This window comes from Rhipicephalus microplus, unplaced genomic scaffold, assembly GCF_043290135.1.
Source record: "Rhipicephalus microplus isolate Deutch F79 unplaced genomic scaffold, USDA_Rmic scaffold_13, whole genome shotgun sequence".
Taxonomy (NCBI): Eukaryota; Metazoa; Arthropoda; class Arachnida; order Ixodida; family Ixodidae; genus Rhipicephalus; species Rhipicephalus microplus.
Genome location: NW_027464586.1, coordinates 18,332,045 through 18,357,101, shown reverse-complemented (window position 1 = coordinate 18,357,101; position 25,057 = coordinate 18,332,045). Strand labels below are relative to the sequence as shown.

General features: G+C 46.2%; 1 protein-coding gene across 2 annotated transcripts in view; it reads right to left on the bottom strand.

Moving 5' to 3' along the window:
* LOC119162997 (luciferin 4-monooxygenase) overlaps positions 1-25,057 on the bottom strand; it is a 562,016-nt gene that overhangs the window by 478,500 nt on the left and 58,459 nt on the right. For both annotated transcript variants that reach the window (XM_075882642.1, XM_037414886.2), the window contains exon 2: positions 18,406-18,549. In XM_075882642.1, the coding sequence (XP_075738757.1) occupies positions 18,406-18,549 (144 nt within the window). The remainder of the gene's footprint in view (positions 1-18,405; positions 18,550-25,057) is intronic.

Here is a 25,057-nt window from a genome sequence, read left to right as displayed (position 1 = left end):
TAGCAGAGTCCTTCAATTTTACTGGTCACGAAACTGCTCCGTAACTCAATGGGAGAGCATCATATGATGTGTTGGGTTGCCGCGCGGTGACGCCACCATCTCACTGAGGGGATTCGTCGGGCTGGTCGGGCGGCGTTGCGCTGGCTCGAACGACGCTGCGAGTTCTTTGCTTTGTGTGGGAAACGTGCATATCGTGCTGTTACGATGCGGCGTTAGTGCAGCGACGATTCCGAACACGTGTTGTGTCCCGGGATGTCGTTCCGGGTACAAGGGCAGAACAGAAAAAGTTTCCTTGTTCTGTTTACCCAGTGACGGCGTGCTGCGCGAGAAATGGAAGCGCTTAATTCCAAGGCAAGAAACGGGTGACTTTTGCTTCGACTCTAAGTATGTGAGAGTGTGCGAGAAGCATTTCGATGACAGTGAAATCGTCCACGCAGATAAATTTGTGGTGAATGGCGAAAAAATGTCACTTCCGCGCGACAAGCCTCTTCTGAAGCCTTGTGCCATTCCAAGGAAGTTTGACGGCTTGCCAGCGTATTTGACGAAGCCGAAGCAGCGGTCACGGACCCTGACAAGAAGGTCCCCAGCGAAGCGACGTCGTGAGTTGTCCTCATGTGCCCGTAAAACAGAAGTTCACGCCAAAGCAGGCACATCGGGTGCCGCGTCGTGTGAGGAAGGTGAGTTTACGTCCAATGTTGTTTTAACTTTCTTGCCCGTGCAGTGATTATATCGGTGACATTTCGAAATAGTGTGTGAGCTGAAAATGCGCTATTTGAAATGATTTTTGAAATTGTTTTGCAAATATTGCACTGCTCACAGATCTTGTCGGCGAGGGGCCAACGCGCACTTCGGACTCGGCGTGCCAGACAGATCAATTTACCAGCCCTCTTGCCGAGGTTAAACTGCTGAAGTGCCAACTTCGGGCAACGAAACAACAGCTGACCTTGTGTCAGACGAAATTGGCCAAGATGAGAGTGCAAGCGAGCCAGCACAAAAAACTTGAAGAAAGCCTTCAAAAAATGTCAACCCGCACGAAGTTGATTTTTGATCAGTGCGTGATGAAGGCGAATGCCAAGTCTCGAAAGCTGCCAGATAAGTTTAGAAAACAGGCCAGCGCGTGTAGGATGTTTGGGAGCAGTGTTGGTGTATTTCGGTGTCAAATTTGGTTGTTTGGATTACCCCACCATGCTTCTTCGATGAAAATACACTTTAATGTTAACATTCCTCGGGCATGTTGAGAATATTGATTCAACAGGTCATATGCGTGTCACCACATCGATTTTTTTCAGCACCCCCTATTTTTTATAACTCCAGCAGTTTCAAATAAAAGTTGTGTTTGCTTTCCACAGCATTCCTTTTATCTTTAACGTGCCAACAGTCTCACTTTGCAGTGTCTGTTGCTCATTGAGGATGAATACAATTAAAGACGGATGAAGTTTTATATATTTTCGTATTGCCCATACTACAAGGTTGGAGAATGCGCTGCATATGTTTGCAACGTGTCAAATGCTATGGTTGCATAACTTACGATATGCCAGAGAAACGCCAGATCGCATGTATTTATCCTGAACATGGTTCCTCTGTGCCTACTGTTCATTGGGCTTTCAGCACATGCAGCTCGAAAGCAGCATACAGCATGTCATGGAATGGGGTATTCTTGAAGCACCTGCGCATGAACCTGGTATAATTTGCTTGTATCCTTTTAGCAGTTTCGCTACTTTAAATGCATGTGAAATCCATTATAAAACAACTTTACTATTTAATGCATGTGTTTCAGTATGATGAGCCCCCTCTCCTATTTTTGGTGTCTGGTGCACACACATTATGCATGCATATAAAGCATCTTGTCTGTGTCATGTACATGCATGTAATTCCAAATGCACTGCACGAATGTTTTTTATCCTGAAGGCCCACTATGTAGCATGTTTCGAAGTGTGAGAACAGTTCCCTACTTTTCTGTTTACGTACAGGAAAAAATGGCTTTATGACTGTCTCCTTCTGAAGGTTAAAGTCGACGTCTGTGTACACGTTCCTTCATGAGAACGAATTTCTACCTCTCCCTAACCCCCGCACTCTGTACACTTACATGGAGAACCTGAAAGCTGACTTTGGGTTTGATGCAAACTTGTTTGCTGTTCTCAACGAAAAGCTTGCAGCGGTCCCAGAGAGGGAACGACGAAGTTTGGAGAAATATCTATATTTAAAATCGAAAGCAGTGCCTGTGACTTTTGACATTGTTCCTAAGCCATTTGGCCATTTCTATTTTGCAGGAGTATTCATGTTTTATGAGATGAGTGTTCGCAAAAGCCTGCATGTCAGAGAATCTGATATGGCCCTGCTTGGAAAAGTCAACTTCGCTGAACACACCAGGCCAGGGAATAACGGGAAAGACACTGATCGTGTGTTGGTGTTCGTGTTTCGGTCCTTTCTTGGGGGCTGGTCGCAAACTGTGGGAACATTCTGCGCTTCCAGCGCTGCTCCTGGTTCTGTTGGGGCCAAATTGCTGCTGCAGTGCATTGTGCTCTTGAGAAATTCTGGCGCTGTTGTCCAGGCTGTGACATGCGACAATTGTACAAGCAACCGGTCAGCTTTGAGGTCGTTGGGTAACAACTTTTTCCTGTAACAATCCTAGAGTACTGCTGTAATATATGGTTATACAGCTGAAATTTCTTCTTTCCAGGCATACATGGGGACAGAAAAAACCCAAAAACATCATTTAAACACCCCTGTGACCCGTCAAGAGAGATTTACACTGTCATCGACCCACCGCACATTTTCAAGTGCATAAGAAACAACCTTCAAAAGGTTGGGAAGTTTCTGGTAAGAAAAACGAGGCGTGGTTATGCTATACTTTGCTGTACAAATTATTTACAACAATAATTGAAATTTTGTTTCAAGCTGCCAGAGCGTGACGTTTACCACGATCATTTCAAGTCCCTTTTGGGGTATGAGGAAGACCAGGCTGGACTCCGAGCTGTGCCTAAACTGACAAAAGCCCACATAATGCCCAATGCCTTCCAGAAAATGAGTGTGAGACTTGCTGTTCAGGCAAGTAATATTATGACTTTTTCTTGTGCAGCAGGTAGCATGTTTTGGAAACTACTCCTTCAGCCACACCTTACTGATTTTTTATCTTCAGTTGTTCAGTGAATCTACAGCTGCTGCACTGGAGTTTTACAGCAGGCAAGATGTGTGCAAGGAGCTGCATGATTCAAAGGCGACCGCGGCATTCACCAGACGAATGAACAGCCTGTTTGACTGCTTGAATTCTCGGAGGCCAGAGCACGTGCAGTATAAGGAAGCGGAGCACATTGCAGTGAGAACTACCACTCGAGACTTTATATGTTATTATGGGTATCCTGCTTTTATTTATTGTTGCAGATGTAACATGAATATTTTTCAGACATTAAAAGAGAACCAGACATGGCTGAACAACTGTTGTGATTACATTGAGAGTTTGCCGAAGCAAAGGCAAGTCTGCTTCCTCACCAAGCCCACGTCTGAAGCACTGCGAGTAACCCTACTCAGTACTATCGCACTTGTGGAGAACCTTCTGGCCTCAGGTTTTCGATATGTGCTGGTTGGAAATTTCGGACAGGATCCTCTTGAGGTAAACATGTAAGCTTTTTTATTTCTGCATTGACTAATCTGTTGTCTCACTTTCAGAGGTTTTTCGGCATTGCGAGACACGTTGCTGGTGACGGAGGGCAACCAACGATTCAACAGTTCCTGTTCATATACCGAAGGCTTTCGGTCAACAACCTTGTCCGTCCACCCAAGCGGGCATCAGTTGATGGTGACGGGCCGCAGTTGCTGTTAAAGCTGCAGGACCTCTTCAACAAGGAAGCTGCTCCTGTCAATCATGTACGATGCCTTATTGAAAACAAAAGAGCTATTGATAGTTTCTCCATCTGGAATATATTTTCCGGCGAGGAGCTGCTAAACAGACGTCCACTCAAAATATGCACAGAGTTCATCATTTACCTGTGCATGATATTTTTCCACGAACATGCATGTAAACAAAGAAAATTCTCGTTTCAGGTTGACTCCCTGGCCATTCTCCTGGATGACGTTCTTTTGGAGCCGACTGAGAGTGAGGAAGAGGCCCTCGCGGACTTGTCTCCAAAGGAGTGCATTTTAGACTTCCTTGCCGGCTATGTTGCCAAAAAATTTTCTGAGATGTGCTGCACCGACTGCGTGGAGTCTTTAAGTTAAAAGGCTTGCAACGATCACCAAGTGACCTCATTCTTGTGAAGTCGAGAAGTTACCTTCATCTCCCCTCCACCAAACTGCTAAACCTCCTCCGAATTGCTGAAGAGCATGTAGAAGAATTTACGGTGAAGCAAACTGCGTGTGCTGGTGTGTACATGGGCATTGTTGAGAAGGTTTTGCTGGACAATCGTACAGCTTCAGCTGCTGTCGGTGGCCCCACCCACTTTGTTGGGATGACTGCTGCAGTTCTACACCTTTTTCTTCGGTGCCGCCTGCATTTTTTCACACGCGAAAAAAATAAGCAGTCACGTGTGACGAAGCGAGCAACATGCCCAGCTGGTGGAGGGAGAAAGCCAAACTGAAGGAGTAGTGTAAAAGCAAAGCAGCCCTTTGCGAGCCTCCTGGACCTATAACTGTATAGCTCACTTATAGGCGGAGTTTTGTTTGATCAGTAAAATAGTAGCTGTGTTTCCTTACTTGTTTGCAAACTTTATAACCTTGTGGTCAGGCTCGCATACAAAAAAACTTTTCTGGTGTCTTTGTGCTTTCACTTTTAATATTTCCACGAACTATCGCTCAGGATTCGCTTTTGCTTTGTAACCATGCGTGGCCGCTTCCAATTTTTTATCTGGTGTTTCAACTGAAGCGCCCGTTTGCTGTTTTTTTTGTACGTCGCGTCGGGCAATATTCTTGATATGGAAAGGTTGTCACCTTGTCACTAACTTGATTTCTTGTTTGCTCGAAAATATTGTCGACCCTATTTTCATGGATCGAAAACTAATGACGTCCCGAGAGCAATTCACGCATAGCAAATGCCGCGTGACTCACTTTATCGATGTCTTCTGTGCAGGCCACGCTGCGGACTGCTTCTTTGACGTTTGCGTTTCCTTCTAGTCTTTTGCAGAGCATGAGTTCGCTTTAATAAACTTAATTCAGTAGAACTTTAGGTTTGTCTTTGTTGCGTGGCAATATTCTGTTTCGTCCGTGTGCTACACATCAAAGTGCAAACAATAAATTTTTGTACGCTGCACCACGCTCTTTTGTCTCCCTTCATAATATTGAAATTTATTTTTGTAGCATGTGATAAAAGTTCGTGCTTCCTTTTTTGCAAGGATTCAAAAGCGGGTTCGCGGAAAGACACACAGTGCAACATACATCATTTCGTGTTTTGATCCTTTCCCTTTATGCAGCGCTTTTAAATGTTACTGTACCAACCTCATAGAAAAGAGAATATTACTGGATATCTGGGTGCTCAGCGCATTCCAGAGCACTCAACAGATTCATAAAAGCCTACTGTGAAGGACGCGTACCTGCTTGTTTTCAGTTTTTTTTTCGTTGCATTATTGATAGGCCCGCAGCAGTCCACAGCTACGGAGCTACCGTATGTATTGTGGTTACAAAGTTTTCTTGAAGGAAACAAACAAAAGATATTTTAAAATCGGTAAACAAGGCGCAGCGCTTGCACCCAAAGAGGCGAAAGCAGTTGCCGTTCGTGGCCGAGGTCTGCGGCGATTTACTCGAAAAAATAAAACCCCATTGGAGGCAGGTGGTATACACAATAATTAGGCGATTCATTGCTAACAACTACGAAAATAAAAAAAGAAACCCAGCGCGCAGAGACCAGAAGCAGCGAGCGTTTTCATGCCAAAAGCTGGCAATTATGCCACACGCGCGGCGGCTGGATCTCCTTAGTGCGACGGTGGCGCCAGTAGTGGCGCCCGCGGACCCTATATGAAACTAGCGCCGAAGTTTCGTGAACAGTAAAGCATTGAAGGTCTCTGGTTTTAGTAAAAGAGTCCGGTTGAGGAAAATTCGGGGGTGAGTTCAAGTCAGCCATAAGCACAAAATTTATTTTTCAAGTGAACATGCATGGGTTCCAGTTTTTGTCGACTTATGGTCCTATCTATTCAACTTCATTACTATCAGCCTTATGTCGGCTTATGTTCATAATTGTGCCTACAAACATGCTTCAGTGCACTACAGTTTATACTCCATCTATATACTTGTTGATAAGAGGCACAAGTTACGGTAGTGGGTCTTTGGCCTTAGCCCACAATCTTTTTCACAAGACGTTGTTTTGATAAAAATATCTCTGTGAGTTGCCTGGAGGAAGAAGAAGAAGCCGACCAGTGCGGGCGTTAGAACATCGGCTTCCGCTATCTTCAATGATTGTGTGCGGTTTGCCGCCTACAATCACCGTGATTTGCGCACCAACGTACGCACCAAGTTACGAGAATTCCGTGGACACCGTATTTATTTCGGTGGGTGGACTCTTTCTCTACTTTTGGCCTTCTGAAGTGCTTACGCCGCCGCTGCCTCGCTACCCCTAGCGGGCTAAGCCTTGCTCCGGTGAGCCAAGGTGGGTAGGCTTGGGCCTATCCCGCAAGTTTACCCCGTTCATCATGGAAATCGTCGAGGGCGAAGCAATATCGCCTGAAGAAGCGAATGGCCCAGGCTGGATTACGGCGTACAACCGTAAGCCAAGCAAGAGCAAAGCTAACCAATCCCAAGACGCAAGACCAACAAGTACGCGAGGGAGACGTAGGGACGGCGGCCGCACCGCCGAACCGAGAAGCGCGTACCAACGCCTCGTCGCTACCTCAAGACTCCCTCAACTTCCGAGGGACACATTTCGCATAATCGTAAGGCCCCGAGATGGCCTCAACGTGGCTAAAATCACGCCGGTGCAGTTTGAGCAAGCCCTGGCGATGGCCGCCGCCCTGGCTCCTCAAGACCTCATGGAAGACTCTATATGCCCAAATGTCACCCAGAACATTTTTGTAGTGTGTACCCCAATCGAACGAAACGCACGAGCTTATACCACGGTACAGCAACTACGTCTGCGAGACACTCTGTACCGAGTTGCTGTATATCCGGCTCCACCCGATAACACGTGCAAAGGCGTCATCCGAGGCATTGACATTGACCTCACCGATACCCAGCTCCGAGAACTGATCGTCACAAAGCGCAACCCGAGTGCCCTGGAGGTGAAACGCATCAAGAACACCACAGCCGTCACCATCCTGTTCCAAGGAATGCAAGTTCCCAATTATGTATACTGCGGGGCGAGCATAGTTCGATGCACGCTTTTCCGCAGACACACGGAAGTTTGTTACAACTGCGGCAGCCTCGGCCATCGTGCAGACGTTTGCCCTAATCCTAACACAACGTGGTGCCGAAAGTGCGGACTCAAAACCCCACCCGAAAACCACCAATGTAAGCCCCACTGCACCCTCTGCGGTGGACCACACCCCACTGCCGATAAGGACTGCAAACGTAAATTTCAAGTTCCGTACATCGTACGCCAACGACGACGCCGACGCCGTCGACGCGGTCGTAGCCGCTCCCGAGGATCGAGTGGAGCCAGCTCCCGCGATTCCAGCGCCACCTCGAGCACCTATGCGACATCCAGGCGAAGCCGCTCCCTCACACCGACAGCGAGACGTCGCAGTGCCCAGCGCAGCCACTCCCGCTCCAGGAGACACTCCCCATCTCGCCAGGCTGAGCTGACATGGGCGGACCGAGTCCAAGGGAAGAAACCACCGCTACGGAGCACGCCGCCAGTCACAAAGGTAACGCGGCCCTCATTGCCAGAGCATGAAAGCGAGGTAGTTACAACTCTACGAGCAGAACTAGCAGGTCTTCGGGCAACCATACAACAGCTCACCACACAACTAAATGAGGCGAGGCACCAAATACAAACTCTCACAGCTCCTAAAGATCCCCCCTCATCCACTGTAGATGTTAGCAAACCTAAACGCAGAGCCCCACCACTCCGCGAAGCGGACACGAATGACAGCGACTCACCAGAAGACACTCTAAACGAAATCTTACGTCTCACGCGAGAAAACCACGATAACATCGACACGCTGTCACGCCGGGTGGAAGCACTAGAGCAAAAAGCCACCATAAAAGCTAAAACCAAAGCCAGAACAGTAGTTTCTGTGGATCCTACGGCAATTCTGCCTGGGCCACCAAATTCAATGTAATCATCATGGCTTCCACAACCCAAAACACGTTAGAAATTTGGCAGTGGAATTGCGCTAGCTTCGCGACCCGTAAAACCCCACTGCTGCAGTACATTAAAGCGCAACCCAAGAAGCCACACGTAATATTACTGCAGGAGACCCTTTGTGATACTCTCACATTATCGGGTTACCACCCCATCTCACAACGAGGGGATACCAAGAGAGGTATAGCCACGCTGATTAGCAAGAAATTTGCTCACATAGTACATGAGGTATTACCCACCCGCAGCCGCCTGGAAGCGATACTCGTCGAACTCGTACCAAACCGTTTTTTAAAACAAAGCGTTTTTATCCTTAACGTTTACAGCTCCCCGTCAGACTACAGACAGTCCTTCCATGCGCTCTTAACTAAAGCCACAACGCTCGCGCGAAACTCTCCGCTTGTTATAGCAGGCGACTTCAATGCCCCCCACCCGTCATGGGGTTACCCCCAGGCAACGGCTAAAGGCACTAACCTCACGCGAGCAATTGACGACTTGTCCCTCACACTCATCACAGATCACCGATTCCCTACGAGACTTGGAACATCGGTACAACGCGACACTACGCCGGACTTGGTATTTACCCGTAACGTAACAGGCCACACCTGGACCAATACGCAGGAAAACCTGGGCAGCGATCACTTCATCATACGAACCGAACTACCCAACGCATCAGCTCCACCCCGTACATTCACGCTAACGGACTGGGATGCCTTCCGCACCCTCCGCAAAAACAACACAAAGGAATACAACACATTCATCGAACTACTCACCTCACTTCAGGAAGACATAGCCAAAACAACGAAAACAATACAAACAGAACTCGAGGTCCCGAGAATGGACCCACATCTGGCACATTTGCTCGAGGCAAAAGCGTCAATACTCGCGCGCTGGAAAACACAACGACTAAACAGACGCTTACGAAAACGTCTATCAATACTGAACCAAGACATTGCCAAATATTGCACGGAGCTCACACGACTCCAATGGCATGAACTCTGCTCAGCGGTCGACGGCCGCATGCGAACTGGGGGTAAATGGAACCTCCTAAAATACATGCTGGACGACTGCGAAACAAAAAACAACCAGAGTCATGCCATAGACCGGCTCCTACACTCGCACAAAAAGATGGGAGGAACAAACTCATCCTTTCTTGAAGAAATCTCCAAACGTCACCTCCCCTTAAACACAGCACAACCCACCGACTACCCAGAAATAGAATGCGAAACGATACCCGAACTCGACGAACCCTTCACGGAGTCAGAAATTCGGGAGGCATTACACAACCTCAACAGCAGATCAGCCCCCGGTCCTGACAAGGTAACCAACCGCCTGTTGCGAAATTTAGACGACCAAGCCATCACACTACTCACAAAAGACATTAATTACATGTGGGAAACTGGCCAGGTACCTGAACAATGGCGCACGGCCACGGTAATCCTTCTCTCAAAGCCAGGTAAACCACTCAACTTCGACAATCTACGCCCGATTTCCCTAACCTCATGCATAGGAAAAGCAGCTGAACATGTCATCCTAAATCGTGTATCGCGCTACATAGAGGATCACGAACTCTTTCCGTTCAACATGGTCGGGTTCCGTCCGCACCTTTCAACACAAGACGTCATGCTATTACTAAAGAAACAGATCTTCGACTCAAAAACGAGAGATGTTCGTGGCATTCTCGCCCTAGACCTCACTAAAGCATTCGACAGCGTCTCACACCGCTTTATACTGGAATCCATTGCCAGCCTTGGTCTCGGTAAAAGATTCCAGGCGTACATTCGTTCTTTTCTGCAAAATCGAAAAGCTCAGCTGCATTTATCGCAACTTACATCCGACACTTACACATTAGGTTCCAACGGGACACCACAAGGGGCAGTCATTTCTCCACTCCTTTTTAACATAGTAATGAAGGGACTATCTGACAAACTCCGCGAGATCCCAAACATAAACCATGCTATATACGCAGATGACATCACCATCTGGTGCCCGGGAGGCTCATTGGCGGAGTTGGAGCAGGCCCTTCAAACTGCTCTCAATACCACAGAAGCCTACTTAAAAAACACTGGACTTCGTTTGTCGCCCACAAAATCAGAGTTGCTACTGTACCGGCAATCTCGCCAAGGCGTTCGTAACTTAACACCCTTAGGTGATCTACCCATAGCGCTACACGCCAAAGATGGGCAGCGAATACCCCGCGTGGACTCCATACGCATTCTCGGCCTCCTCGTCGAGGCCACTGGCTGTCATGCAAGAACAATTAAACATATCACAGCTAAAACCGAGAACATGCTCCGACTCATTCAGCGAGTCTCGGGTCGTAGACGAGGCCTTGGAGAGGCCAACCTTCTGCGCATATACCACGCGTTCCTAATGAGTCACATCAATTACGTCGCCTCTGCCCACAACTGGACGAAGGTAGAAAAGACGAAACTAAACACACTCATGCGCAAAAGCATTAAACAAGTCCTTGGTTTGCCTCAAAACACGAGCACTTCCCGTCTCGACCAACTAGGCATGCACAACGGCATCGATGAAGTGATCGAGGCCCAGACCACGGCCCAAGTGATCCGCCTCTCCTCCTCCAAGGCAGGCCGCCGACTTCTAAGCGAGGCCGGCATGTCCCCACACCCCTGCCTTGAACGCGCAGTAACCCTCCCCAGAGTTGTCCGAGCTACTTACATGGTAACCCCATTTCCGCGAAATGTCCACCCACAACACAACAAAGGCAGACGGCTGGCCCGCGCTCGCGCGATCCTAAACCGTACCGCCGCGAATCGCAACTCTACCGCATTCGTCGACGCAGCGCAATACGGTAACTCCTCCTCTTTCGCACTCGCGGTAGTAGATGGCGACGGAGCCCTACGCTCAGCCGCCTCGGTTAGGCTATCAACAAGCGCCATAGCCGAACAAGTTGCTATAGCTTTAGCGATGACCGACCCCTCACTCACTAATGTCTTCACAGACTCTCGCGCCGCCATTCGGGCTTACGAAACCGGCAACATCGCTCCAGAAGCAGCCCGCATTTTACAAACACGGAAATATACGGGCTCGCACTACCTCTCTTGGTTCCCTGCCCACATGGGCAAAGACGTTCACCCACAACAACCCAACCTCAACGAAATGGCTCATGATCGAGCACGAGAACTGACCCGCCGTGACGATCAATCAGCCACCGAAGAGCTGGGCCCAGACGTGCAGTTTAATGACCCACTACTCACCTTCCATGAAATTACCTCCCACTACCGACACAACAGAAGCCGATACCCTTTACCCCATTCAAAACTCGAACGCGCGCAAGAAGTAGCCTTTAGAATGTTACAAACGAGATCGTACCCATCACGGGGCCGACTCAGCCATTATAACTCAGACATAAATTCACAGTGCCCAGATTGCACAGAAGTGTACTGTTCACTCGCGCACATGCTCTGGCAATGTCCCGCGTTACCTCAGGGACCTCTCACCAGTGAGTCCGACTGGGAGGAGGCACTCAGGAGCCCCAATCTCCGAAACCAACTTAAGGCAGTCCAGAGGGCCCAAGAACTGGCGGAACGCCACCACGTTCCAGCCCCGACTCGGGCGTCGCCTACGGTAGCGGCTGCTAGGATGTCCCACGTGGGCACCCTGGTGGCTTAAACTCCTCAGGACCATATATTAAAGTTCTTGACTGACTGACTGACTGTGAGTTGCCTTACAATAAAAATGCCCTTACTGAATTGCTACCTATAACTCTTGATGAAAGCTACGAGGTCAAAATGTACAAATTTCGGCACCAATTACGGTGAATATAAGCATTGAAGGAGTACTACGTTTCAAAATTTTTGTATTGTTGCTTCTAAAAAAAGTTGAGGTGCCAATAATTTATAGCTATTTGAAGTGCAGTTGATATATTTATCTAACCGCTCCCTAAAAGATTTGTTTTATTATCGAGGTTGTGATATTATAGTGATACGTAAACAGTGTGACATATGTCTAAGTTACAAGGAGATGGTAACAAGCACTGAGTAGATAGCTGTAGGTTTATTGTACGTGTTGCATATAAACAGTGAAGGGTGAATGAACATGCGGGTGCTCCAAGATCAATATGGATTGCACACAAGCACAGAGCTTGCTAATAAAGCGTGCTGCTCTATCTTGATGTGATAGAACGGGGTTGTCTTACGGATGCGGGCAATTTGACAGAGCTTCGTAAATAATGCAGCTATGCCACAATACATTGAAATAGTACCGCAAAAATCATGACAATATGCTTTTCACAATGAGGTGGTGCTTCAAAGAGCTCTACGGGCGAAGATGAATTTGGTATTTGTTTGTCAAGGGCCTAGCGTACTCTCCAGGGCAACAATAACTTCGAAATGAAACTGAAGTTCGCTAAATGTGTTTTCTAGTTTTATCGTCAATTGTGAGTATTAACAATAAATGCCAAGGAAACTAAAGAGCATTGGCACTATTTTTAGAAAAGGTAACTATAGGTTAACGTACTCATGAGTCAACTCACTGAAAATGATTGAGCCACGAGTCTGAGAGTGACTGGCTGAGTACTATTTGTTGAGTTTTAGTACAAGTGAGCCTGGTTGAAGAAAATATTAGGGAGTGTGAGTTTGAGTGCACTCGGTTGAAGGAAATTTGTAGTCCAAGCCCCAAGAAAAAAAATATTTATTGAGTCCACCTGAACAAATCTAACCAGAACACACCCCACCAGTGTGGTCTTCCCACCAGAACACATCCCACTAGAACATGTCTCACCAGAACACACAATCTGGGTCGGCGTTCTCACAAGGATACACTACAATGAATCAACTTTCACACTAGAACACATCCCCCAGAATACATCCCACCAGAACACACCGCAGTGGTTCAGTGTTCTCACCAGAACACAACACTCCAGGCCTGATGTATACACCCCAACTCACCAGTGTGTTACGGTGTCTCCACCAGATCACACTAGAACACACCAGACACATTCTGGTGGGATTTTCAACTGGGTTACTACGTTCGTTAGACTCATTCGCTGATGCAAAAATCAACGCTTACACAGCGCTGAACCCTACCCCTGCAGCCGCTGCGTAACAGAACTACGTATAATCAATAGAGCAACAAAAACAACACACATTTGTTGGTTCGGCTATGAATGCCTTAACTGCGTCAGACATGAGGGGCCATGTGATAAGACGGGACGGAGATGTGCACTGAAGGAGACGTCACGTCGGCAGATGGCGCGTCGATGCATTCCGTCACTATGGTCTGCACGTTCTTGCTCACGCCTAGACATCACTTCGCTACGAAATGTTTATCGAAAATCACTGCTGCGTGCCACAGAGTTTTTTTTTAATATACTGCAGGCTTGCTCAGCCCTTGCAGAAGTGGTTACATAAGGCAACAAAAAAGCAGCCATAAACAAAATGGCTTGAACTTTAGAAACAAAGGGTTCCGCGGTGCTAATTTTTACAACATTATGAGGCAAGTTGTTCCACCTAGAAATTGCTGAGGAAAAGAGCGAATGTTTTTGTAGGTTGACGCGACTAGAAGGCTGCCAAATTGTTTTGCTGCGGTTTGTTCTTGATGATTGTGAGAAAGGATTATGCAAATAACGTGACTTCAGACTTTTGAAAAGATTGTTGTACAAGAGATAAACAACTTCAAGCTTTAAAACAGTTCTTCGTTTTGAAAGTGGTTCAAGGTTTGCTCTCGCTAATAATTCAGAGACGCTAGATTGTCTAGAATAGACAGAATATATAAATCTAGCCGCTAGTTTCTGTATGCGCTCAAGTTTTTCAGTTACATGTTTTTGGTAAGGGCTCTAGATTAAGTCATCATGCTCTAATGATGGTCTGATGAGTGCTTAGGGGCAAGTAGTTTGACATTTGGTGGAGTGTTGCGCAACTTTCTTCGTAAGAATGATAGCTTGTGTTCGGTAGTCTGACAGATGGAGGAGATGTGAGAATAAGGCCCAAGTATTTTACCTGATGACATTTTTCGAGTGCAATGTTGCTATTAGTGTATGTGAAACCAGTGGGAATTTTCTTATTGGGAATGTGATGCACTTGGTTTTTGACGCATTGTCTCCTACCCCATGTATTGCATCACGAACAGATAGACTCTAAGGAGTTGTTCAGTTAGATTTGCTTATTCCCATGGTGGGCTACACTATATACTACGCAGTCATTGGCAAATAGACGCATTTGAGTCGTTTCATGAACCTTGAAATGAATATCATTAATGTACATGAGAAACAAAATTGGAGCGAGAACGAACCCCTGAGGAACCCTTGAGTAAACCTAAAGTTACTGTGAAACATGTTTTCCAATCCTCACGCGTTGTGTTCGCTTTTTCAGTATACTGGAGGTCCAGAAAATTATTTTACTGTTTATTCCAAATGCGAGTAGCTTTGTGAGTGAATCTTCATGCGGAACAACGTCGAACGCCTTCGAAAAGTCTAAAAAAGTCGCATCTATTTGGTATCCATCACTAATTGCAGTAGCAATTTCGTCTGTCAGTTCAGCCAGCCGTGTTACAGTTGAAAGGCCTGATCTAAATTGATGTTGCTAGCTGTAAAGTAGTTCGTTGTTTTCCAAGTGGAGTATTATGGCTTTAAAAATCACATGTTCCATTAATTTACAACAAGTGCTCGTTATTGAGACTAGACGATATATTAAATTCAAATTTTGAACCTGATTTGTGGATTGAATTATGTTAGCGCTGCGCCAATTGTCTGGTAACGTCGCTTACTCCAGAGAGGTGACAAATATTTTATGTAGATATCTAGGTACCCATACGGCATATCGGTTTAAAAATGAATTTGTGAATTTGTGATATTGTCGAGACCTTTCTAGAAGACAAAAGATACCTGCTTTGTTTATGGTCGATTGCGGAATCGGAAATCTCAGTGCATACGGTTCTAGCTGGGCATTGGAAGCAGATTTCGTGAAAAAAGATGAAAAAAAACACGTTTAGTTCCTGTGCAACATCCTGTAGTTCATAAATAATGTCATCGTGCATTTTGATCCGTGAAATGGCTTAGCTTTTGTCAGCTAAGTGTCGCCAAAATTTCTGAGGACTGTGCGTCATAAAAGAACACAAATGTACTTCGTGGAAGCGTGACTGCGCATCCGTGACTTTCTGTCATAAAGTCGAGATAAGGCTCTAGGTGTCGGCGTTGCCTCCTTTTTTCCGCCGGCGATTTATTTTTCTTTTCAAGCGTATCATTTCTCAAGTAACCCAAGGATATTCTCGATTTATACGCTTTTTTTCTTTGTGGAATAAAATTAGTTTCACAAAAAGAAACGATGCGTTTGAAACATCACCATAGTTAGTTCACGTCTCTCGACTCATTGAAGGCCACAAAATTTGTCTCCAGGAAACAACGTGGCAGGATCGTCTACATGAGCAGAGGTTGCTACGTATATTGGCATTTGTGTTATTGGGCTGTTGATAGGGAACAGAATGAGATGATGACTTTGTGATCTGAAGTGCTATTTGTTGTGGACACTGTGCAAACGTGTAGCGAGCTGCTCACAAATAATAAGTCAAGGAGCGATGATGAAGCAGTTATTAGGGTATCTTCAGTAACCAGTTGATATAATGAATATTTAAACGCGGTGGACAACAGTAGATCCGAGCTGCATGCTTCTCGTCCGTCATGCGAAGGATTGTTCCAGTTTATTCCGGGTAAGTTGAAATCCCCCATGATGATAATTTTAGATCTTAAATTAGTGTGCCTTGAAAAATAGTCTTGCATCTTTTAAATGTATTCTGGTTCTGAATTCAGAGCTCTGTACACGCCCCCTAATATTACGTTCTTGTCACCGTACGTGATTCTGCACTATAGGCTTGCTTTCCTTGTCCGGAATATTGTCTACTACAGAACATTTTAAGTTATTTTTAATTGCGACTGCCACTTCTCCTTCTCTTGATTTTCTGTCCAAACGAAGCAGTCTGTATAAAGGTGGAACTCTTTCAAAATCCTGCACTCCCTGTAGCAGCCACGTTTCAGTTATTACTAAAATATGCCCCGCCGCGGTGGTATAGTGGCTAAGGTACTAGGCTGCTGACCCGCAGGTCGCGGGATGAAATCCCGGCTGCGGCGGCTGCATTTCCGATGGAGGCGGAAATCTTGTAGGCCCGTGTGCTCAGATTTGGCTGCACGTTAAAGAACCCCAGGTGGTCGAAATTTTCGGAGCCCTCCACTACGGCGTCTCTCATAATCATATGGTGGTTTCGGGACGTTAAACCCCACACATCAATCAATAATTACTAAAATATGAGGTTGGTGCGTTAGGAATAACTGCTCTAGTTGATTGAATTTATTGACAACACTCCGAGCATTCAGAAAAAGAACGCTGTTTTTCCGAGTGCTGTCATTACGTGTTAATTTTATTGCGTCCTCCACGCGTGGATGAAGTGGTGCTGGCCGTTCGTGTGGACCGGAAGTTTTGCTTTAGCTCAATCCTCACATTTTTTATTAGGTCCCAAGTAAATATTTTTTTGTCAACCTTTCGCTTGTCGAAGATCAATTTAAATTTCGCCTCTTTTGCTCTGTCGCTTGCGGAAGACTGCCATAATCTAGCTATCAGTTCTCTCACTCTTTTCGAAAAATCCTTAAAAATAGAAAACGATGTGCCATCAAGTTTGGAGCAACTAGACAGGATATTATATTTCTCAGAAAAGTCAGAGTTGGATAATTACCGGACGAGTTCGGTCATCATTTCGGGTGCCTATTCTGTTCATGTGTTCGAGGGATTTCACCTCAAGGCGCAATATCTCCTTAAAAATATTATGCCTCACGGTGTGTTCAAGTAATTTCACATCCTCCTCGAGTTCCTCCGGGATACCTTGAATGACTAACTTATTGCGTCGACTCCTATTCTCTGGGTCATCCAGCTTTATAGTTAGTTCGTGAATATGCTTTTCCATAGCGAGGCGATTTCGTTCCAGCACGGCTAGTGTTTCCTTCTGTTTTTTCAAAATCGTCACATTTCGTTTTCAATTGTGGTTAGCCTAGTCGCCATACCATCAACATGATTATTTATGAGTAACTACAAGTGAGTCAGGTGCTGCGACTACTCAGCGACCTGGAATTGATGGGTAGTACTTGGATTTGTCCACTTTTTGTGCTTGCGGGCTTGAAACGCACTTGTGGCTTTGGTATTGCCGTGTTCCAGTTTTCTTTCAAATGAAATTTACAAATGGTGGGTCTAAAAGATCAATTTAGTGAAGTGCAACTGTTGAATGTTTGCTGATTTTCGTTTCGGAACAAAGCAGCTTGAAGCCACGCGAAGCCAACTGGATCCGAAAATACGAAGATTAGACAAATTCATGGGCTACTCATCATTTCCATGCTCTCCGAAACGGAGAGTGTTGTACTCCCCTAGAAACTAGCGCTAGAGTTCCTTCTAGTGTGTTTATAGGAAGCTATGCTGTGTTCTACCATCGTCAGTCTTTGCTGCGCTGTTATCATTCTCATGAATGTTCATAGCTGTGATTTTAACATTCTGGCAAAAGATGCTGCTTCAGTATTTATGCGAATTCTCTCATTGTGAACCTAATTAAAAATCAATAAGTAGTGGTGTATATATTTGCGATACAAAAGATAGAATGGACATTAAATGCCCAAAAATATAATTCATGTGATTTTCATGGCAAAGAAACTAAACGCAGTCGACGAGTAAAACTGCATATACCGCGCACACAGCTCTAGGATGAAACAAAAGAAATAAAGAAAAATTAACTATGCAAACCGCAACAAAAGTAACGTACTCGTCGAGTATATCATACACATAAAAAACAGAAGCCTGCGCTTTACGAAATGTTGATAAAAGCATTTCAATATGACAAACGAACGTCCTGTATGTTGAGCCTGTAGGCCATATGACCTCGTAAACTATGGTTGCGTTTACTTGACCAGAAGTGCCTGTCTCTCTGCCCGCGCAACGCTATTGACCTTGACAGTACCACCACCATCCACTACAGAGTTTCCAGACGCCTTGCCTTAGGGTAGAATCTTTGTCAGTGGATACTGAGGCACTTGTATCCCATTTAAATCACAATTGTCTCGCCAGCAATGTTAATTTGAAGCAGGTACACATGGTAGTATACCCTCCCATTGGAAATTTTTGTACACCAGTATCTTTCGATGCTTGCTAACGCTTGGAATGAATATATTTGGAAAAATATTGTGAACCCACCAGTGCGATGCCCACAGGTTGCACGTCCCACACGTTTCTGAGATGTTCTGCAAGGTCAACATCTGGAATCTTGAGGCCCTGGACTGTGGACTTCACGATGCGGTCTTCAATCGTAACGTCGTCTGCAAATCCTTGGGTTGTGTTCTGCATGACGAAACGTACCAATCATTTTTCATACATGCGTAGTTTATCAGTAAATTAGTGTTATAGTCTGTTTTTTATCGTCATAATATTGCCACGATACTGAGGGGACGCGTGGAAGAAGAGGAGATTGAGGTTGGCATGAGTGGTGATCTACACCAGATCCCTGGACTCTTGCATGCCAACCTCGTAGCAATATGACAAGCGCAATTTTGTAGTTAACTTTTTGTGTCTGTTTTCTATGGGCCATATTGTACTGAAATTTTGTTTACGTACTACGATTGTTACGTATTGCCACAACTATATTTTTATTTTGTTATCTATTGCGAAAAACAGCATCCCCAGCGTGATGCCTGCACATTTGTTTGGCACTGGTACACGATGCTATTTACTGGCACTTCGCTTGACGCACTGTGAAATAGCTGTGTCGTTGTCACGAGGCTGTTAAATGGGAAAGCTCTCGTGTAGGTTCGTGTACAGCAAAAATCACCTATTACATAACCACCGTCAAGAAATGAGCCGAAGAGACAATTTGTTGCCGTCAAATCCCTAACACTATATATATTTACGAAACTTTCAAAAATAGTAAACAACAGAGAAAAAAACACAGCATGCAAAAAGACAACGAGGTTAACAGGAAGAAAGAATGGTTAAGGACGCGAACAGTGCGTGGAAATAAATGTTCAGAAGGAAAATAACTCCCATTAGAAGATAGCGGGATGCGGTGCTTGCAGCGGAGGCTCTGCTACCAAGACATTGACGCACTAACGCAGATGGTGACAGCGGTGACGCAGGGCTTGCAACTGACGCGACGGAGCAATGGTGAAGACGCACTCGTGCAGCAGGGAAAGATTGGCAAATAGGTAGAGACGCTCACGTCGTTGACTGGCACGGAAGAAAGCGTCGGACTGGTCGAGGTCAGTGACCTTTCAGCGTTCGGCAGCCGCAGCTCGCACACGAACCCGGAGACGTTCTTTGGCAAACGCCAGAAGACGAGAACAAGCCTGGCCCACGTCAGGTGTCGAGAAGAAGCTCTGTGTCCAGGTGGGAGCCCACAGCAACCTTGATGCAGGAGCTCTGCTGGCCGCCACCCCCATGCCCTGGCCACTTTCTTCACTCGGCCCCAACTCATCTACGTCTGCCTAGCTTCGATGTTCTTCTCCCATGGCTCTCCTAAATCTCCGTGAAGGGACCTTATTAGACAAAGATGTTTACGCCCACACGCGCCACAACCGAGTGTCATCTTCATCGTCCTCTTTAGTTGAGGCTGATGGTGTGGCGCAATTTTAAAACACGCAGTATCGCATCACAAAAGCCCCCATCCCGAAAAGTTTTTCCGGCATGAAAAAACTGCAAATAAGTTCGCGTTGCACCACACACAACACACTTCCTTCCCAACGTTCACTACAATCTTACTAATAATCCACTTATTGTGCTTTACACGTTCACTGAAACTTCTCTACACAGTTCACAGCCAAGTTGCAGCGTCCTGCCCAAAACTAAGACAATCACACTTCTTGTGAAATTAGAGCTTTAAACTCAGGATATATACAAACCATCTAAGTCCTTCTCCATGTGGTTTAAATACGGATGCAGCGACCAGTTATTTGAACTCGACTCTAAGGTTATAGCGTCCCACACTAAACGAACAGAATAACTGTTTCTTTCATCTGAATGCAAAATGAAAACTTTGCTGAATTTCCGACCAGAAATCTGCGTGTATTGCTGCCTCAGAATTTTATCCACATGGCCATCAGCCCTGCCTGCGGCATCTGTCACTACACCTGGTGCCATGCAGACAGACACTGCTACAAATTCCTCCGTTTTCTATTTGGCTTGCACACAATGCACATGCTCCTTCATATAACTTTTTTTTTGTTTTGCAAACTGAATAATTTCGTAGTCGTTTCCTCCTCTTCACACGGAACGCTACACAATTTACTTTGACATGACGTATTTATTACGCCATGTTCAGGTGAGCTAACTGTATGTTCCTCACCTATGCATGCGCCACTGCTTATATCTGCTAGTGTTACTCAGGATGGTTCCACGGCTACCACCACAGAGTTATCTACAAGGCATACGCTCCTTGCAATATCAATTGTTTTACTTCGTGCACCCGAATAATCGGCGTCTCGTCTAGAGAGTGCCCCTTAGTTTCAAATATGCCACCAACAACAAATGGCCTTTCGTAAGGGTTGTCTAGAGGTCTCCCTACCTCTTCTATTATTGTGCATTCCGTTGCACTAGTTTGCGTTGCCGCATGGCTATATAACGAACTCGACTGTCCCTTCTCTGAAACTTCTCGCGAAGCCAGATTGGTCATGGTCACCAAACCTCGACTGTACTCGCCCTCACTCTTCCCTTCAACTGTGCCATCCACTTGTTGGGAATCTGCACCTAAAGTATCACCACAGACGTTCTCAAGTGTGCCGTCGAAAAGAGAGACCGAATTACTAATAAAGGTCCTACTATCGGAGAACACTTTGGTTATCTGCTCTTTGGAGCTCAGATACGAAAATTTCTATCGCTAATCTCTACCTTTCAGTCCTCTCGCTTCGGTCTCTGCCAGTTTCAGCCGCAACTTAACCGTCGTTTGCGTTAGCTATTCAATTTCATTTTTCTTCTTTCTCAGTTCTCTTTCAAACTCCATTTGCTCCTCTCTGTCTTTGCGAATGCGCCTCTCGCGTTCTTCACACCAAGCCACCATTTCCTCGCCTTCTAGACCCATGCGTCTTGGCAACTCTTCTAGGTACACCCTACTCATGTTCCTGTTCTAGTGTGAAGAGGTAAGTGGAAAATCGTCTCGTCCTGTCACCTGACGCCAATTGTCCCGAGGCTATTTATTGGGCAAGCTCCCGTGTATGTACGTGTAAAGCAAAAACCACCAATTACATAACCATCATCAAAAAACGAGCCGACGAGACCATTTGTTACCACTAAATCCACAACACTCTATATATTTACAAAACTTTCAAAAGATAGTAAACAACACACAAAAAACACAGCATGCGAAAAAATTGGCCCGAATCTACATGTTACACTGTAAATGTCGTCAAAAGACGATAGTCTTGCGTCTGGAAAAAGTGAACAAAACGTTTATTTATTGTTCTGCGCCAGAAAATCGGTAAATGGTATTCTGCAGGCACTGCCTTAGAGTGCCTCAAGTGTGTGCCGGAGGTGAACGAGCGCATCTAGGCACGTTAGACACAAGTGCCATCGGGCAGTTATCTTCAAAAACGATGGCGTGCAGCTCGCCGAGAAAGATGCACGCCAGTCTTGGAGGTGAGAACGCAAAGCGACGGGCAGGTGCCACCACCGTGACGTCGTAGCAAAGCGTCGGAAACACCATTTTGAGTACGCGTTGCACTATCAGCACAGTGCGATTAAACGCTACATTCCTTAGAGTTACTTGTGTGTGCCTCTTCTAGTATAAAGACAGACATAGAAAACATCGAAACGTTGTTGTGGTGATTCAGATATGCGCAATAATTACTTTTCAACTGACAACTGACAACCGCAAAACTATAAACGATAAATCTTGAGCAATATTGGTGGGCGCTGCGGATGGGGTTGGCAGTTTGGTGCTGTTTGAGATATCGTTAGGGGAGACAAACAGACAAATTTACAGACAGACAGGCAGGCAGACAGACAGACAGACGGACAGACGGACGGACAGACAGACCAAAATTTTTCCATCGAAGGTCCCCAAGAAAGACTATTGTATTAAAAAAGAACGATGCAAACAGGAAGAACGAATGGTTAAAGAAGTGAGCAGTGCGTGGAAATAAATGTTCAGTGAAAAATAACTCTTATTACAAGATAGCGGGACGTGGTGCTTCCAGCGGAAGTTCTGCTACTAAGGCATGGACGCACTCACGCAAATGGTGACAGCGGCGATGAGGGGCTTGCAACTGATGCGACGGAGCAATGGTGAAGACGCACTCGTGCAGCAGGGAAAGATTTGCAAATAAATGTAGACGTTCACGTCCTTGACTGGCACGGAAGGAAGCCTCGGACTGGTCGAGGTCAGTGACCTTTCGGCGTTCGGCAGCCGCTGCTCGCACACAAAGCCGGAGACGTTCCTTGGCCAACGCCAGAAGACCGAAACAAGCCTGGCCGACTTCAAGCGACGAGAAGAAGCTCTGTGTTCAGGTGGGAGCCCGCAGCGACTTTGATGCAGGAGCTCTGTTGGACGCCATCCTGTGCCCTGGCCCCCGTCTTCGCTCGGTCCCGACTCAGCCACGTCTGCCTAGCTTCGCTGTTCTTCTCTCACTGGTAAGTGCGCTGGCTTAACTACTGTGATGCTTGTGCACACTGGAATGCGATGGAAACTCTGGAAATTTCGCTGGAAAATGCTGGTGCATACTGGAGCACTCACTGTTGCTACCAGCGTAGCGTGCACATTTATCTGGCATGTGCCGTGGTTAGTTTTGGTGTCGTTGAATATAAAACGCTTGACTCGATGGCATGGATAGACGCTACCCGAACAGATCCAGAGCATACGTAAATCTTCCAGTGCACTTGCGTATTGCATCAATTTTTGCACGTTTTTTGGATGTCGCCGCTTATACCATATTCGCATCAGTCGTGTATTGCGGCAACAATTCCATGTTGCACTGTTTAAAAGCCTGGAGCGGGGCGCCACTACTAACAAAAAAAGGAAATCGTTTATGGTGCCAAGTTGACGAAACGTAAATGAGCTCTCCCGATCGCTTCGCAAGGACAATGAGGTTCACCTGTCGTTCAATTCCACAACACCGCGAATGAATGTCTGGCCATGCTCATCCTTCTACTTGCTTCAGGTAACAGTAAGAAATGTTCCGAAGCTTAAATGCAGAAATTTCAGTCATCTTAATTCACAGCGTCGAGAGCGACCTTACCAAGTGCCTCGTACCTTGAACAAGGCTTAGGCTTATACATATCGTACCAGCGGCGTCGGTGTGCAGGCTACCAGCGATATTTTCCTTTGGGTACACGCAGTTGTAAAGTGTAATAATGACTGTAAAGTTAAGACATCTCTGAGCCTAAATCAATCATTTCTCCTTTTGTGCGGTGTCCGCATAAAGAGCGCTGACGGTCTATGCGTCGTGCTTTCAGCTACGCAGGTTGTCATCGAAATCTGCCGGCCACAATAGCCGGTACTTCTCTGAGTCGTATGTAAGAACACGCAATTTCTAATTTGTAATATGGTATGCCTTAGTGAACTAACACGCTGGCATACTTTTTTGTTGGATTGCATTAGTATTTTCTTGAGCGGTTTTAGGTGAAAGTTTAGGTGAAGTCTGTACGTTTGTCTGTTTGTCCACCTTTATGTTACCCTAAACAGCACCAAAGTGGCCTAACGATACTTCGAATGGCCGACCCCATCCGCAGCGCCCACCAATATTGCTCAAGATTCAGTGTTCATACTAGTGCGATTGTCAATTAAAAAGCAATAATTGCGCATATCTGCGGCACCATAACAACACGCCAATATTCTGTTTGTGTGTCTCTTACTAGAAAATGCATACATAAGTCATTCTAAGGACCATACCGTTCATCACGTTGCGCTCACCATGCAACACTTGCACGAAAAGGCAAGTGTTTCAAACGCTTTGCCAAGATGACTTGGTGGTAGCACTTACCTGTCGCATTGCGTTTTACACCTTATCACTTCCGAGACAAGCGCGCAGAGCGCGCGCGTTTCGTTTTTCAAGATAACTGCCAGATAGCGCTCATGTCTCTCATGTGACGTGACTTGATGTGCTCGTTTGCCTCCGCTGCACGCTCGAGGCATTCCGACGTAGCGCCTGCAGTATCCGTTTCACTGATCTTCTTGTGCAGAAAGTCAAATAAACGTTTTGTTAAACCTCTCCAGGTGTAAGATTATCGTCTTTCAATGACATTTGCAGTGTACCATGTATATACGGGGCAAATTTTTTCTTCGGTGCGCAATTTTATTTTTCCGAGCTTCTCGCGCACGCCTATGCGCTTCGCCGTTATCTGCCTTTCAATCACGCCTTGCGAGCAGCCCTTTACGGGGCTACAATGAAAAAAAGTGTAGTTACATTTGTTCTCTTTATTTTTTTATTTCTCTTTTATCTCCATCAACCTCAACACGACGTTCGTCGCCACGGCCGATGGCTGACAAAACACGCGGGCACCCGTCCACTCAACAAACCAGGCACTCTAGTCCATACCAGGTCCCGCAAGCATCAGGCTGCCAAAAGTAGCCCCAATGAAGAGCTGCCGGCTGATACACCCAAGTCAAGACCTCATCGTCGAGGAGCTTGAAAGCCCGCAACGCTTCGTCGCAGGGGACTTCGAAGAAAAATAACGCCACGGCCACCAAAGTCAAGACAGGCAGAATGCCGGCCATCTTCAAGCTGTCCGGCGTTTCTGTCTCGGCACAGACAGACTCCATCTAAGTACTGTCGCCAATGGTAAGCATAGAATGCAGCACGTCCACCTCATCCATGCCCACGACGTCCTCCTCCAGGGAGCATAAGACGCCAGCCTCCTCTCCAAG